The sequence below is a fragment of the Botryllus schlosseri genome, chromosome 2 (genome assembly GCF_051294905.1).
Source record: "Botryllus schlosseri isolate E-star chromosome 2, Bs_hap1, whole genome shotgun sequence".
Classification (NCBI taxonomy): domain Eukaryota; kingdom Metazoa; phylum Chordata; class Ascidiacea; order Stolidobranchia; family Styelidae; genus Botryllus; species Botryllus schlosseri.
In genome coordinates this window covers 14,122,670-14,137,923 of record NC_137237.1, presented here as the reverse complement: position 1 = coordinate 14,137,923, position 15,254 = coordinate 14,122,670, and the positions used below count along the sequence as shown (strand labels likewise).

Genomic DNA, 15,254 nt, shown 5'->3' with positions numbered 1-15,254 from the left:
TTGGTTTTATTACAGGGAAAATTTGCGCAATTAACATGATTCTAAAAATTCGGCACGGTCCGCGTTGCGCGGTCGACTCATTAGCGCGATACCAGAAGAATTATTTTGTGACTCGAAAGATGCGTTTTGTGTTATTCTCGCTGCTATGAGAGAGTTCGGGAAATCTACAGCTACCAGGCGATCCCTAACAGTAAAAGGAAGTTCTAAATCGGTGGTGGTCGGCGTAACGAAACTGTGAGCGGTAGTATGGAAGCGACAAGAAAATATTGAGCTCTAGGAATTTGCGGTAAAAGTCAGATCGCAAACAATTTGAACCAGTTTCTTTTGTGATATTTATCGTATCTCGGCCTTTACAAGTTAGTCAAGTATGTTAGCTATGCCACTGCTGTCAAATTGCAAAAAGAATCTGCAACACGTAATTGTACGCGGAAGCACACATTTCATTTCGGATTTCGCTTGGTGAGCACTGAGCTTGTTTCAGAAAGCAAAATAGCAATTAACGAATTGATAAAGTGTAATACAGAGCAGCGCTACATTGACAAGCTTACAGTCGGTTCGCAAAAGTCAATGAAATAACGCTTCTGATACTTGGCAGAAAATCGAAGCCAGAAAAGAATACGGGGATTACCCATCTTCGGATATTTCGAGATGGATTTGCAGCCACGATGTTCTTATATCCGAGAAAGTCAATCACCGATTGAACTTGCTTCCTGGTCGCAAATCAAAATTCATTCCGCACGTGTGATTTAATTAGACCTGATTAATCATCAGTTCTCTTACTGGCAAATTTGACTTAATTGTAATGGCGGGACACAGATTTGTTTTCGCGGTTTGTCCACCTTACTATTCTAGAAGTCCAAATGACACAGGGGAGATGCTGCATTACTGCATTAGCCTGATTCTCTTGTTAAAAGACAAAGTACACATTGATAACATCTTATTCTCACTATCGATGAGATCAATTCGAGATAAATTAATTCGAGATAAATGAATAGAGATGAACACCATATTTTTCTTCCTATTTCACATCGCGTATCCCAGTGTATATCGCAGTGAGAAGTGCGTGTATTTGAAAAATTTCGAGGTTCCCAGTGACATTTGTAGGATTTCACAAGACGCAATAAATATAGGTTACGCCGGTGCAATTTGCGGTATGACAACTATTTCTAGAAAGCATGTTCTCGCAAATTGGGGTTATTATAAAGCCGCAAGCTTTGCCAATATCTTAATTCACAATCTTTGCAAATCTGTCGTTTGAACAGCTCTTCACTTCCACTTCCACGTCACCGCATCTGATGGCGCATTATGCGATCGCTATTGTATCCCAGAATTAATTTTGCGGAATTATTATATACACGACGAATGTATAGGAATTTCGCGTATCCGGATTAACATGACGAGCTCCGAAAATCAACGTGTTTCGCCTTTATACTATCACAACCGCAATTGGCAATTAAAAAAAACTTTAATCCCTGAGCACATTTTTTGAAATAAGGAGTATCCAGCTGTTCACCTGTTCATACAAGATAATACAACGCCATGCACATTATCACGTAACTTGATTAGGGAGTTCACTTGACGCTTGGGACGAAATGAAATTTATTTTCGGTAATATCTTTATGAATCGATAGTCATCTTCTCGTCTGTATATCAGTTTTAGAATTGATATTCCGACTAATATGCTTTCCGTATTCATCATTACAAGTAAATTGTACAGCAACCTTGCGTCATATATATCTGTCACCGTATATCACGATGAAAAGGGGAAATTAGATTTTTGAGCTGTATAGAATAAGCGTTCCTAAATCCTTATACATTCAAATTAAGGAGACAATTAATCATAGACACCAACAAATACAGTTAATTAAATAGTTCGTTGATAGACTACAATGTCCTTGACAATATATCCAAAATTCTATTGTCACACATGTTGTTGTTTAGATACTTAACTATAATTATTGTTATCATAAGATGAATTTCGTACTCATCGCGTTCGACGGCGTCAACAGCAACGATAAGTTTCTCTACACTCCAATGAGCACACGTCCTGGGAAACTTGTGAACCACGATTTTTGTCCACACATCGACGTTTTGTTACGCAAAATCCGATAACATACTGATAACACGTGTGCATGTGCATTCATCAAATATAACTGCAGAATGGAGATCAATCTACTAACGCATGTAAATAACCTCTTCCGTAATTGGCTCCACTTCAATTTGGATGCTTCAGATGATTGAAACCAAGTTCTGATTAACGCAATTGCTACACATGTTCAACTATCTGCTATTGTCACTGCCATAAGAAAGGTACAGCTACTGCCAGAGCTAAGATGAAAAAATGCAGCTCGGAAGAAAAAAATCCGGCTATATAATAGGCGGAAAACTTTGTGATATATTGTACTATGAGTGTGCGCTCCGAAGTCGGAAATATGCGTGTTTGAATATATTTTTATCTACCAGTAAAAAGAGAGAAAATAAAGAATGGATAATATACATATATATATATATGTAAAGCTAACGAAAACATTACCACCGATGGAGGCGGATTGGTTACAAGACAACTTCTAAAGCTATTATATTGTTCAATTTCAAGATATTTATAATTTATGACATACCATTTACCTCGAGTATTAGTTTTATAAAAGTTACACAAACAAGTCTGCTGCTGTCATCATGATTGGGACTTGTGCGATTTTGCCTTCCTCGAATTTAAAATTTTCAACGATGAATATTATAATTGCGTGTTTCTTAATCCGACTTGCGAATGGATATAAATTTTCCGCAAACCAGCAATACGCATCAACAATTGTCGAGAAGGATGGTATGGAATTCAATGAACTGCCTACTCAATCAACGGACGCTATCACAGATTTGATTGACACGCGGAAAACTCCAAGGCCATCAAACGGTTTATTGGATCGTATTCTCTACCAAAAAGAAAGACAGGATGATGGTAGAACTATTACCAATTATTCCCAAAACTCATGGAATGGAAGAAGTTGGTCTACGAAGACTGTATTCGAAAATGAACGAGTCGATAATCCTGGTAAGAGGTCATGTTATGAACCATTTCTGACCTTAAAATAAGTAGTAAGAATTAGTTTAATGCGTTAATAAAATAACTGGGTGTCGAAGGACATACTTCCTTAGACTTCAGTGGAGTCGTAAAATTTTAAATTGACAATGACAGCGGCCCCAAAGACCCTCCTGCGGTCGGTGCAGTACAAAGATTAATTTGACGCGACAAGTTTCCTGCACCAAGATTGAAAATTCATTATTTCCACATGATTTTGAGCTACTTTATATCCTGTTCAGTCCGCCAACATCCCTCAACACCAGCAACCGGCGTTAAAAGTCGAATTAAAAGATGGATTTTCCCTGAATTCTGGTCGCTCGATGACGACGATTTTGACCTTTGTTTCGACCCACCTTGCCCGCATTGGTAAGTCCGGCGTTCGCAAGAATTGGCAGATGTAAAGACTGGCGCGTGTTTTCAGGTCGCAGTGGCATGGTAAAGATCGATGTGACTCATCTTGCGGAGGAGGAAAGCGTTTACTCGTGCGTTATTGCGAGAACGCAAGAACAGAGGAGGATCAGGGTGGATGTAAAGGCGAAAAAACTAGAATCGAATCTTGCAACATGCAGTCGTGTCCTTCTTGGTCCGATTGGATGCCGAACGGGAGTTGCAGTGCGACATGTGGAGCGGGGGTTCAAACTTTCAAACGGTAAGAGACGCAATTGAGGTTTCACAACTAATTTAACGATTCGATCAAACAACGAGTCGAATTAGGATTTATGGCGATTTCCTATAAATTTCGCATGATTTGATAGCGGTCTAAATCAATATGTATGTCTACTTATAACTAGGGCAATTTTTTTTTGACCTAAAAAATGGAAGATTTTGACCTAAAAAATCTAAATTTTGACCTTTTTTGACCTAAAAAAACTGAAATTTGACCAAATTTTGACCTCACGTATGCAAATTAGGTGTTTTCGCATATAATGTTAAAATTGTACCACTTATCTTCATTTCTGGTTGGAACTGTCTGTCCTTACAAAGTAGATTGGCCTGAAAAAACGTTTTTGGTTCAAAAACTTACAGATTTTTACATTAAAAAACAGATTTTTACATGAAAAACTAGTATTTTAACGAAATCTGGCCCTATGAAGAATTCCAGTAGTTACATTACGTATTCTGGTGGAAATAATTAAAATTTATTGTAGTACAACGAAAGATCCTTTCCTACATTCTCGGGTAGAAAGTGTCTGTCTCTACTACGTAGCTTGCCAAGAACGGAGAAAGAACGTTCAACAGCAGCATTTGTTGGCTGACAACACTCAAGTTGTGTGCACACTGCTGGTGACAAACCGTGTTGCTTCATTCTGAAAATGTTGTCTACATCACAATTTTTCAGCTTGCGCTTCTTGATATAAGAACCATGCAATGTCCAAGCAGTCTTGCTTCAGCTAGGATATTGCGGTACGTTGACCATAAAACCATGTCACTATTTGTTTCATTTGACCATTTATGATTCACAATGACCAGACGATGGTCCGTTTACAACGGTAGGCCTATAAAGTAGGCTACAAGCTGTAAAATATCAAATGATAAGTTCACCGACAGCGCAAAATCTACGATACAAACGAAATGCAGAGGTCAAAAAATGTTTGACTTTGTAAACAATTTTGACAAATTTTGAACTAACGCTACAATTTTGACCTAATTTTGACTTTTTTTGACATGTCAAAAAAAATTGCCCTACTTATAACTGATCCCTCTACAAATGTTGTTGGCCAAAGAATTAAATAATTTGTATACACAGGATTTGTACAAAAGGTGGACAAACTGCAAATGGATGCATCGGAAGGAATTCGCTTTTTCGTACATGCGATAACGGCCAGTCATGCCCAGCGCAGTGGACGACGTGGACGAAATTCGGACCTTGCACTAAAACTTGCGGTGGCCACGGTTTTCAACTAAGAAAGCGCATATGTGTCAAGGACGGCAGGAAAATCCCACTCAAATTAACAGTGAGTGGCAAATTCATGCATACATGCAAAGTTTAGTGCTATAACAGAATTCACTGCGCAATAGAGAACTGAGTGTAAAGGATATTCAGCCCAACAGAAGCGCTGCCCCACTCCTTCAAAATGTGCGCCGAAATTCTCAGACTGGTCTTCATGGTCTTACTGTGATGCTACTGCTTGCGATTCCGAGGGGATGAGGACACGAACGAGGCATTGTTTACGGTCGAATACTGAAATGGCTAATTGCGCTCCAGGTATATGCTAAACACGGTCCCTCATGTGCAATTGGATGTGGGAACCAAAGCTATAGTTTTAGAGAGTACATTATGATGATGATGATTGGATTCCCTAAATAACTGCATTGAGAAATCAATACTTTCCACCATGGTGTATAACTGTATATTCTATCGGATCTTATGAAAATGCATCGAAATGTATTAGTTAGACGAGCCGTTTGGTATAGACCAGGGGTAGGCAGACATGCTTCTTCATGAGCGAGCCGCATACCAAAATTGGTAGAATTAAAGCCGCAACACAAAAACTAAAAATTACGAATTTATTTCGTTACAATAAAATGTAGGCTATCGAATGAAGTTAATTATTTTGTGGCGTGGGGATACGGTGCATTGGGCTGCAAAGTGTTTGAAATCAAGCTCATAAGACGTCAAAGCAGCTGGAGCAGTTCCTTCAAGTGCTGCCGAGTATTTAAAGAATATTTCAGCACGGTGATCTTATCACTCCTTAAATCTCTGTTTTCGTTAAGTAACTCCTGGTGTTCGGTTTCGTAATGACGTGTCCACTAACTAGCTTTGTAATTATTTTACGAATCTCAACAGATAAGGCGCAGTGGCTTACCTCCATTATCATTGAATGCAAGCTCTATCTCTCATTATGTTTTAAAAGTGATATTTTTCTACTCATACTTTATTTCTTGCAATTATCAACGACATTTTCTTGGCCAAATTCTGCGATTATCGCTTGCCTTTACAATACAATTGAAAGAGCCGTATTCACCATTGTTAGTCCGGAAATTATCATGACCTGCGTTACTGTGATTAATCGAGTTATTGCTGAGCACAATGATTTATCTTTGATTGATGTCAATGCAACATGGTTGAGGGTGAAACGTGTATGCAAGTTCGATTCGAAAGTTCAATTGCAAAGTTCTAACCCTGTAATGACACCCCATAAATTTTACAAGTGGTACGTAAACCAAAAGGAAAAAAACACGAAAACAATGCGCATATTGTTAATAAGTGATATATTGCATCAATTTATAATAAGCAGGTTAAACCTCTGTAGAAAAATGGAGAAACGCATATGCATTCATTAAATAGCAGCAATCAAAGGCTCAAAGAGCCGCATACGGCTCGCGAGCCGCAGTCTGCCCGTCCCTGGTATAAACTATACGTAATATTTCAAAATTCACACGAGTCGCAATAGCATGATGACATTGGAACATGGTTGATGATATCCGAGAAATATGTGCGACTTGAATTTTAAACAATTCCTCCATCTGGGGACATAACAAGGACCGTTGTTTGAATTTTCACTTTGTACGATAATTTTTACGCCTGGCCCGTAGATAAGTTTGTTGCTCAATACTAGTCAGAATCGTACATGGACCGCAATGAAATATTCGACACATCATGTGGAATATGTGCTGTTCCTCTCCAGAAATCCCAAGCAACAAGAACGTTTTGTATATGCTCAATTGCTCAATTGATGGTCACTCAATCCTGCCGTTTCAGATTCCTTGACTGAGGTTCAGAGATGCCGTTCTCTTTCCTGCGTGAAATCATGCAAAGTATTTCAAACTCAATTTCACTCCGGATCACGTTCAGATTCGGCAAAAGTCACCGATTTCGTTTCGACGTAAGCTTTCAATTAAACGCCATGGAATCGATATTTGTCAAGTATCAACTTTCGTGATGCAGGTGGTCACAATGGAGCAGGTGGAGTGATTGCAGTGTTAGCTGTGGATTAGGTGGCCGGCAGAGTCGAAGGAGAATGTGCTTCAGCGTTCGCGTTGACGAGACCAGCGGCGTCGCGATCCTCAGTGAAGACAGGTAAGGGAGAAAGATTTCTATTTATTGTACGTACAAGTACAGATAAGAGTGAAACATCGCTGCGGACGGAACCCATTCGTGACCGAAAGTGACGTTATTTGTTCGCACCGCGAATGTCGGGAATGTGAGAATATAGGCGGTCGGATTAGGTATTATCATGAAGTTGTAGTTCATAGCCGCAGTCGTAAAACACAAAATGCTATACACGTCGTCGTGCAGCACAATTACGGGTTTTCCTTGAGAGAATTCCGTATTTTTGTTGGTGTTTACAGGAAGTGTTCTTATCTCGGTAACGCCATTCGTGTTAACACTTACTGCTGGCGAATAGAATAGACGATATCTGAAGGTCGAAACGAATCACCATTGTTGTGTAGATTGCACTGTATATGCAGCAGTGTCTATCGAATCGCGAAAATAAACCGACACGGGACTTTATATTTATCATGCATTGCTAATTTGCAGTAACTGCAAAGGCCAATCAGTCCAAGAATCCAGTTGTCACTACAACGATGATTGTCCTGAATGGGGAGAATGGCAAGGTTGGAATGAATGCAGTAGGCAGTGTGGTGTGGATGGGAGAAAAAGAAGGGAGAGGCAATGTGAGGTTAACATGTGAGATTTGCTTTGATTTCCCACTTTTGTCTCAATATTTAAAAAGTTACAATCTTTAGATATGAAATGATGAAATTCACGGAACAAGTGATACAGCCCAATCAAAGTAAAGTTTCAGGTGAGATACCAGACGACAAATTAATTTTCGCTGGTTTTGGAAACATCGAATAAAAAGTATTACTAAACCGCATGATGGTCTATTGCTCGATCGCCGCCAAGTTTGTTGCGTGACAAATAACTTGATGATTGACTCTTATCGCCAATGCGTGTTCAATAAATTCTAATTAAAGAACCCCTCGTTTATGGGAAATTTCTTCTAGAGTAAACCTTGGACTCTATCTCATTTTTCGAGTTAACGTACAGAAGACTGAGCTACATTACTCCGAGCTTTCAAAACATACCAGGTGTTTTGTAAATTAATAGTTTCAGAATAATGATCTGGGTGCGTCTTAATCGTACAAGTTAAAAGCCCTATAAAATATTATACTTTGCAGTTGAGATAATAATCGCTCGGCATTCTCTCATAATTTTAAGGGTGTAATTCATGTCAAACGTGCCACTGGGAATGATCCGGCGCTATGCCAGCCAAAATGCGTATAAAGCACGACTTTAAGTTGGTACAAAGAGGTACGGCATCATATTTTATCAGATTTAATCCAGCAGTTATATCCTAAATACAAATATAAGCTTCCATAGTTATTATATCGTGTAAAATATAAACAATCGAACTTTAGAATGTCAACGCGTCGTTAAGTCGGAATTATGATGGGCAGTTCTGTGAAACTTGTTGGCAATCGAAGATAGCCTATACCAAATTCTTTCCCCCGAATGCACTTCAGCATAATTAGATATTTGCTCACTCCAGTGGTATGTAGTGACAACGGTACTATGTTCATGTTTACCCAGTTTACTATGAGGTATATTATTGAAACTCGCGGATTTGTTGGGTGATGTTTCGCTTGGATTGTAGCATGACCTCTATAGCAGTATTTATAGATTAAGTTCGTGACATGTTGCAGATGTTATATATCCATAACATTCGTTTCAAAACCAATGGATGAAATACCTAGGATGATATAAACATGATACCTACCGAAATTTGCGCACCTTGGTTTGTTTGGTCTTGGTGTTCACTGTTCTTTCTGTTCAGTCTTCATAGGATACGTACGGAATTATGAAACTATTATAAACTCGCAGACTTGTGGAGTGTGCGTCAAAACAGTCCAATATCCCATCGTCAATGACCTTGCAGGTTGTTAGCGATTACATTTGCTAATGCTTGATTACGTCAATAGCATCAATGTAATTGATAAATCACGTCTTTAATAATGTTTTATGTAGCCAAAACCTTGAAATTACGGAGAGATGAAGGTTGTAATGTGAACCAGGTCGACGTGGAAATCTGAACGATTTAATCCATATCCCATCATATCCAGAAACTAGTTGTTTTCGCATAGTCCATTCCCTTCGTGTTCAGATGACGAGCGAGACCGCCATATTGGACTGAAAAATTCATCAAATTCCAGGATTGATAGCTACCCTGCAACTCTGCTCTGGAGGGGCGAAGTCGGAACTAAAGACAAAACGCGGATTTTGATTCGCAAAGGTATGTAGTCATATATATGTGATTAGTATCGAAAAGGGATGGTGCGAAACTCTGAAAGGTTCTGGTTCGCGTGAACTCGAACGCGAATGCGAACCCATGACGCCACGTGACTTCATATTGCTACATCCAACCCTACATTTCCATAGTAGTAACAAGTAATATATATACACGACTTTTATTAACCATCACCAAAGTATCAACTGGACCAATCAAATGCTATAATAATTCCTTAAAATCAATATCTTGCATCATATTATTGCACCATTGATATTCATGAGAGTGAAAAGCCGGACGTAGGTAACCCTTTACAATAGTTAGCACCCCAATCGGACGCATTTGGTTTTTATGATACTATAAATACATCACACCAAGATTGATCCCTGCTGGAAATTTTACAGTTAAACAGCAACAAAAACAATTTAGTTGATGTTATAATGCCGTGAATAATTGTAATATAGGAAAAAAGTTCACAGTGCAGAACATATACCTTGGTTCGTTTGCCAACGCGAACATCCGAATTTCCGAGGCTCGCACACCGAACGCGAACCTCACGAACGCACCATCCTTAGTGTCGAATACTATCTATTGTTGACATTTACATCCATTTGTCAATTGATCACAATTTATAAATATAACATACCCTAACTTATATAATATTCGTAATACCTTCCTTCCTGCCGATTGAAAATGAAATGTTGATATGATAGTTATAGATTCAAACACTTGTTATTCATTAATAGTAAAATCCCCACGAAAAGTGATGACATGTAGTAGGCTACTGTACTCATTTGTATCATACGCTGTCTTTCTACAGTATCCGTGAGCCCCAATTGGTGCGAAGGCGACCGAAGCTATTCTGTTGAAATGGCTGCTTGTAATCAACACCCTTGCCTTCCCGAATGGGGTGAATGGCAATCATGGAGTGAATGCTCGGCCACTTGCGGGCAAGGGCAAATGCTGAGATCGCGTAAATGTTCGACGGGTGAGACAATTCGGGTCCTCCATTGCTGTATCTGCATGAAATCCATAAATGAAATTTCACAGGGTGTTGTCATGGTACGAAGGTTGGTATAAAAACATGCTACCGCGAATCATGCAAGGGCTCGTGGAGTAGCTTCACTCCTTGCTCGAAGTCCTGTGGAGTAGGCGTGAAAATGAGATACCGTAATTTGATTGGGGTATCAGGTGAACAATCTGCAGAAACGAAAAATAATTCGCAAATCTCGCAGGAGACGGATACAGTCGCGTGTAACGAAGAGGTATAAACTCCTTATACTCATTATTCTCGGTAAGGGATAATAAGCTACTAATTGATCATCAATATGCGTAACAGATTTGCCCGATTTGGGATGAATGGAGCAGTTGGGGAGAGTGTTCGGCGTCATGTCAGAAAGGTGAAAAATCTAGAACAAGGAAATGCATCCAAGGAAAATGTACCGGTGAAGCTGTTGACACGATGAGTTGTAATTATCAGGTCAGTGAGCTTCTCCATGCCAAACGTAGAATCCCTTCGGTAATCACATATTTCTATAGCCATGTCCTTATTGGACAGAATGGGCGACCTTTTCTTGCTGTAGCGCTTCGTGTGGAGAAGGAACGAAGTCTAGAAGTCGATTCTGCATGCACGGTCTACCAGGGCAAGGCAGTACGTATTTTGATGTACATCAGAATAAGGATCATAATTAGACATGTTACGACGATTTTATAGTTATAGCGTGCTGGCCAGTACGTTCGTCCCAGTGTAGCCTACACTAAAATATGTATTTCGAAAACTGTGACATCACTGACATATTGACATGAATCGGGACGTAGCCCATTTCTACTAAATTATCTCGCCTACATATTCCTCATTTTCGGATGTAGATTCTTGATAGAACCACTACCCGCTTTCATGTTTAGGTTGTACCGGAAATGATACTGACATACAAAGATGCAGCTTGAGACAATGCAATGAGCCAGTAGTGCCTCAATTGAATCCAAGCTTGTGTGGTTTGAGACCCCAGAAACCAGCTCTTCTCAAGATATTTAATGGAAAGGTGAGTCCACGATAACATATATTTGTAGATCGAAGTGTCCTGGCGTTTTCAGCGACTGTTGGCGGATATCATCAAATTACGCGATGCATTCTTCAATATATTTATAGGTATAGGCGCAACCCCGATTATTCCAAGAAAACGATATGACGGATAATTTCGACTTTATCTATTAGTGATGTCATGTAATAAGGCCTGACGGCGACGCATCAAATTTGCAAATTCAGTAAGTACGGTCGGAACATACAAACAAATGGTAATGCGGAGCGGATCGACAAATTATCTGGTTCAACTCCGATCCTGTTATTTCTTAAATGCTCTGGTTCGGCTCCGGTCCGACTCTTGGGATTCTTGAAATGACCGTGATCCTGTCAGAAAAACTCCGATGATGATCATCCACGAGTAACTATTTCTAGTAAACTACAGAAACAGTAGATTATACGGTACGGGTTCATGACCTGCTGGTTATATATTCAATATTGCAACAAAAAGAACATGACAATAAAAACTCACGGTTTTGTACTGAACACAGGTTTGTATTGGTAGCTACTGTTGGTAGTTACAACATAGTCATGCCCAATTGCTGCTAACCAATATCCTCTATATAGCAGTGGTTCCCAAACTTGGGGGCGCGAAGGGGGGGGGGTAAGAGAGATATTAAGTTTCTTGAACACGGAATGAGTATAATATTTTCTGAAACTTCCAAGTCTAAATATCGGCTATAATCCGAATTATACTACGATTTCAAATGTCATAGTTGCGTCGTAACATCCCTACATCGGCGCTATAGATTGTGACTGATACTGGACCTTGCACCGATCAGAATATGTCTCTAAATAAGGAATGATTGGAAAATGCGTGCAGCTGTAGGTGTTAGCTAATGCTTCTATGGCCTCTCTGTCAAGCATCTGTACAGAGAACGTAGTAAGACGCAAGTGAGGAAATAGAAGGTATAAGACACCAAAATCGCTAAAATGTGTATATGCTACGTGCTACCATTGAACATGATTATTGATTATATTTGACAAGTTATTCGACTGAAAATTTCTTCTCGCTCCGCTCGACTTACCTAGCTCATAATTCTTGCTTTGTGTATAGTCCTAACTTCATATTTAAAAAGTCTCTAAACAGCCATAACCTTACATGCCTCTAGCTAGATTATGCGTTGGGATTGCAAGCAATCGTGTTGCTCTTTTTAATAGTTTTTTGATATGGCGATGAGGGGAGAGCGAAAATTTTCCACTACTACCAAGGGGGCGTGTTTAAAACAGTTTGAGAACCACTGCTCTATAGCAATTATAACCATATCAAAAATTACGATCCGGCTCCGATCCTACTCCGACCGCATAAAAAAAATATTAATCCGGTTCCGACCCGGCTCCGGTTAAAATGAAAATATCTGGCCGAATATCCAGTCCGGCTCCGGTCCATGTCCCGCTCCAATAAATATCTGACTTATCCCCCTTCTACTCGCGCACGATGTAAACGTGATGTACATACTAATTTAGAAATTTTTATAGTATAAGACGCCAGTAAGATTTCCACGTGGCAATGGTACCATGGCGTGACTTCGTCATCGATTTTTGCTTCTCTTTATTATTCCCTAATCACGTCTATGGAAAGGTGACACAAACATCATCAGTATTGTACATACTTGTACATTGAACAATCCAGTAAAGCGTTTCTAGTTTACCATGTCGATAATAATGTCAATGTATTGTATGGTGTGCAGTCTGTTGGATTTATAGATATAAGCATAGGCTGTATAGACAAGACACCCCTATCTTCCCAAAACCTGCTGCGGATTTTGGTGAAGCCTCAGGTACTGATAAGAATAACGCTTTTCGCCAGTAGGCTATAAGGCCAGGATGTCTGTCAGACCGGCGATATAGGAGCGATCGTTAAGCCGCTGATTTACAGATATCTGGCGATCACCAATGGCCGTGGCAAACAAGTTGGCAACATCTTTCATGTATTACCGGAAGAAGAGGTTGCAAATGGGAACACCAATGTGGGGCGACATTAGTTGGTTCGAGATGGGCCATTACAGCAGCACATTGCATAGAGAATGGGTGGGAAATTGAAGCTACAGGGATGAATATTTAGCTTTGATCAACGTAATTTATACGATTCAGAAAATACAGAGTGAATGTATACGATCCTGGTGACACTTGGAGTGTAGTGGTTGGTATGACAAGGCTACACGAAACCGGGACGCGGCATTACATTCGACAGGTGTTTGTTATTGACGGTTACAGGAGATATCCCGTTCCGACGAGTGAGTTGATAGTTGTAGATGTCGACATGGCTGTCGCCGATATCTTAATTATTTCCACTTATATCAGATGATGTCGCTCTCATGAAGTTGATGGATTCCGTGACAATAAGAAAAACCGTGATGCCGGCTTGTTTACCAACAAATCACATTACCTCTGAAGGAGAGGAATGTTTTATAACGGGATGGGGAAATACTCGTAAGTATAGATTTACTTACGTTGACTGCCCGTCTGGGAAGGTAAAAAATTCGCAGAAATATTTGAATTCGCGAGGCCGAAAATAGAATTAGTATTTCAATGCCTATATTAGCCGAAACGTTTATGACTGTTCATGTCCATTGGTCATAAAGAGAAGAGGCCAGTTTAAACAGTATACATTATCATTATAGATCCCTTTTCACGCACGTCATCGGTTCTACGGGAAGCCAAAGTACCGATCGTTAACTTCACGACATGCACTGGGATTGAATCCGATTATAAGGATTTTCTATCTCAGGATAAGCACATGTGCGCAGGTGACATCGAAAGTACGCAAATCGCAGATTCCTGTGAAGTAAGTTCGTGGTCAGGGTAGCAGATCGCGAATTGTTTCCTTAATGCCGTTTTGTAATTTAGGGAGATTCGGGAGGTCCTCTTGTTTGTGTGAAGCCGTCTGGGCGGTGGTACTTGGCCGGGATCACATCCTTCGGATTTACAGATTGCGGGGTATCGGGACATCCTGGAATTTATGCCCCGACGGTGAAATACGAACGATGGATAAGAGAGACCATTTCAAAATTCACGCATGACGGATGCTGACGTGAATCATCGACCATGCGCAGCTCATCACAGAATTAGTATTCTGGTGGGATGACTGGCATTGACCAGGCCTCGGAAGAGAACTCGATGGTTCTCCTGAGCACGGGAACGGCGTGGCGAAGCGGGAACGTTTTCCTTGGTCGCCCAGAGCATCGTACAACAAGTCAATGACAATCGAGCAATGGCGTCGATTGCCTCCGAAACCGGGAAGCGAGAAGAAACCGAAATGCTATTCTCTTAAGTTTATTACGTGGGATGTAATCCCGAAATATTTATTTGTACGCGAGGGGGTATTTACTGCATTCACCCGATCAATAAATTTATTTTTAGCAAAGTTGTACTACCCTTGTAATAATCGAAACAATTAATAGCGTATCTGTGAAGTAGCGATGAAGAGATATGCTGAACGCGTATATGTAAACATAACGAAATTTGGAGATTAACGGGAACAGGTATTGCTATATTGAGAAACGCACCGCAGGTACACTGTCCTTATTACGACAAATACGCGAACAATATTATAAAAGTTATTTCGGTACGTTTACCGACGTTTGCTTCGATGATAATATTAGGGTTATGTTTTATGGTGGACTCAGTGCGTCATTAGAGTGGATGATGAACTCGTCTGCATTGCTAGAATAAACAAAAAGCATACTTAGTGAAATTTGTTAGAATTTAAGAGTATTGACTATTAGGTAGCATAGCGGCAACGTCACAATTCAGTGGCACATCAGTCGAAAACACCACATAAGCAGGTGCATTGTGTTTGAATCGAGTCACTTGAAACCTTTATTACGACACATCCGTTCTGCCTTATATTGGCATTGAA

At 40.0% G+C, this 15,254-nt stretch overlaps 1 protein-coding gene and 1 long non-coding RNA gene across 2 annotated transcripts; one reads left to right on the top strand and one right to left on the bottom strand.

The window, feature by feature from the left end:
- The first annotated feature begins 2,361 nt into the window (after window positions 1-2,361).
- LOC145433707 (uncharacterized) lies at window positions 2,362-14,759 on the top strand. The gene is made up of 20 exons (XM_080310896.1): window positions 2,362-3,049; window positions 3,319-3,445; window positions 3,501-3,728; window positions 4,827-5,034; window positions 5,099-5,285; window positions 6,783-6,906; window positions 6,969-7,100; window positions 7,563-7,712; window positions 7,772-7,830; window positions 9,190-9,318; window positions 10,133-10,300; window positions 10,363-10,577; window positions 10,652-10,792; window positions 10,852-10,963; window positions 11,218-11,354; window positions 13,272-13,423; window positions 13,487-13,629; window positions 13,697-13,825; window positions 14,017-14,180; window positions 14,243-14,759. Exons 1-20 carry the CDS (start codon window positions 2,677-2,679, stop codon window positions 14,423-14,425), a joined length of 3,261 nt encoding a protein of 1,086 aa, XP_080167022.1. The 5' UTR covers window positions 2,362-2,676; the 3' UTR covers window positions 14,426-14,759.
- On the bottom strand, window positions 5,601-8,944 carry LOC145433709 (uncharacterized). The gene is made up of 3 exons (XR_013913174.1): window positions 8,806-8,944; window positions 6,437-6,819; window positions 5,601-6,400 (listed from the first exon to the last, which is right to left on the bottom strand). It is a non-coding gene; the product is annotated as an uncharacterized LOC145433709 (long non-coding RNA).
- Window positions 14,760-15,254: the final 495 nt, after the last annotated feature.

Excerpts from the sequence above, each read along its gene's own strand:
- LOC145433707 (XM_080310896.1), top strand. The coding sequence starts at position 2,677 with ATGATTGGGACTTGTGCGATTTTGCCTTCCTCGAATTTAAAATTTTCA. Across the intron at positions 10,793-10,851 it reads CGATGAGTTGTAATTATCAG|CCATGTCCTTATTGGACAGA; the intron begins GTCAGTGAGCTT and ends ATATTTCTATAG. Across the intron at positions 13,424-13,486 it reads GCACATTGCATAGAGAATGG|AAAATACAGAGTGAATGTAT; the intron begins GTGGGAAATTGA and ends TATACGATTCAG.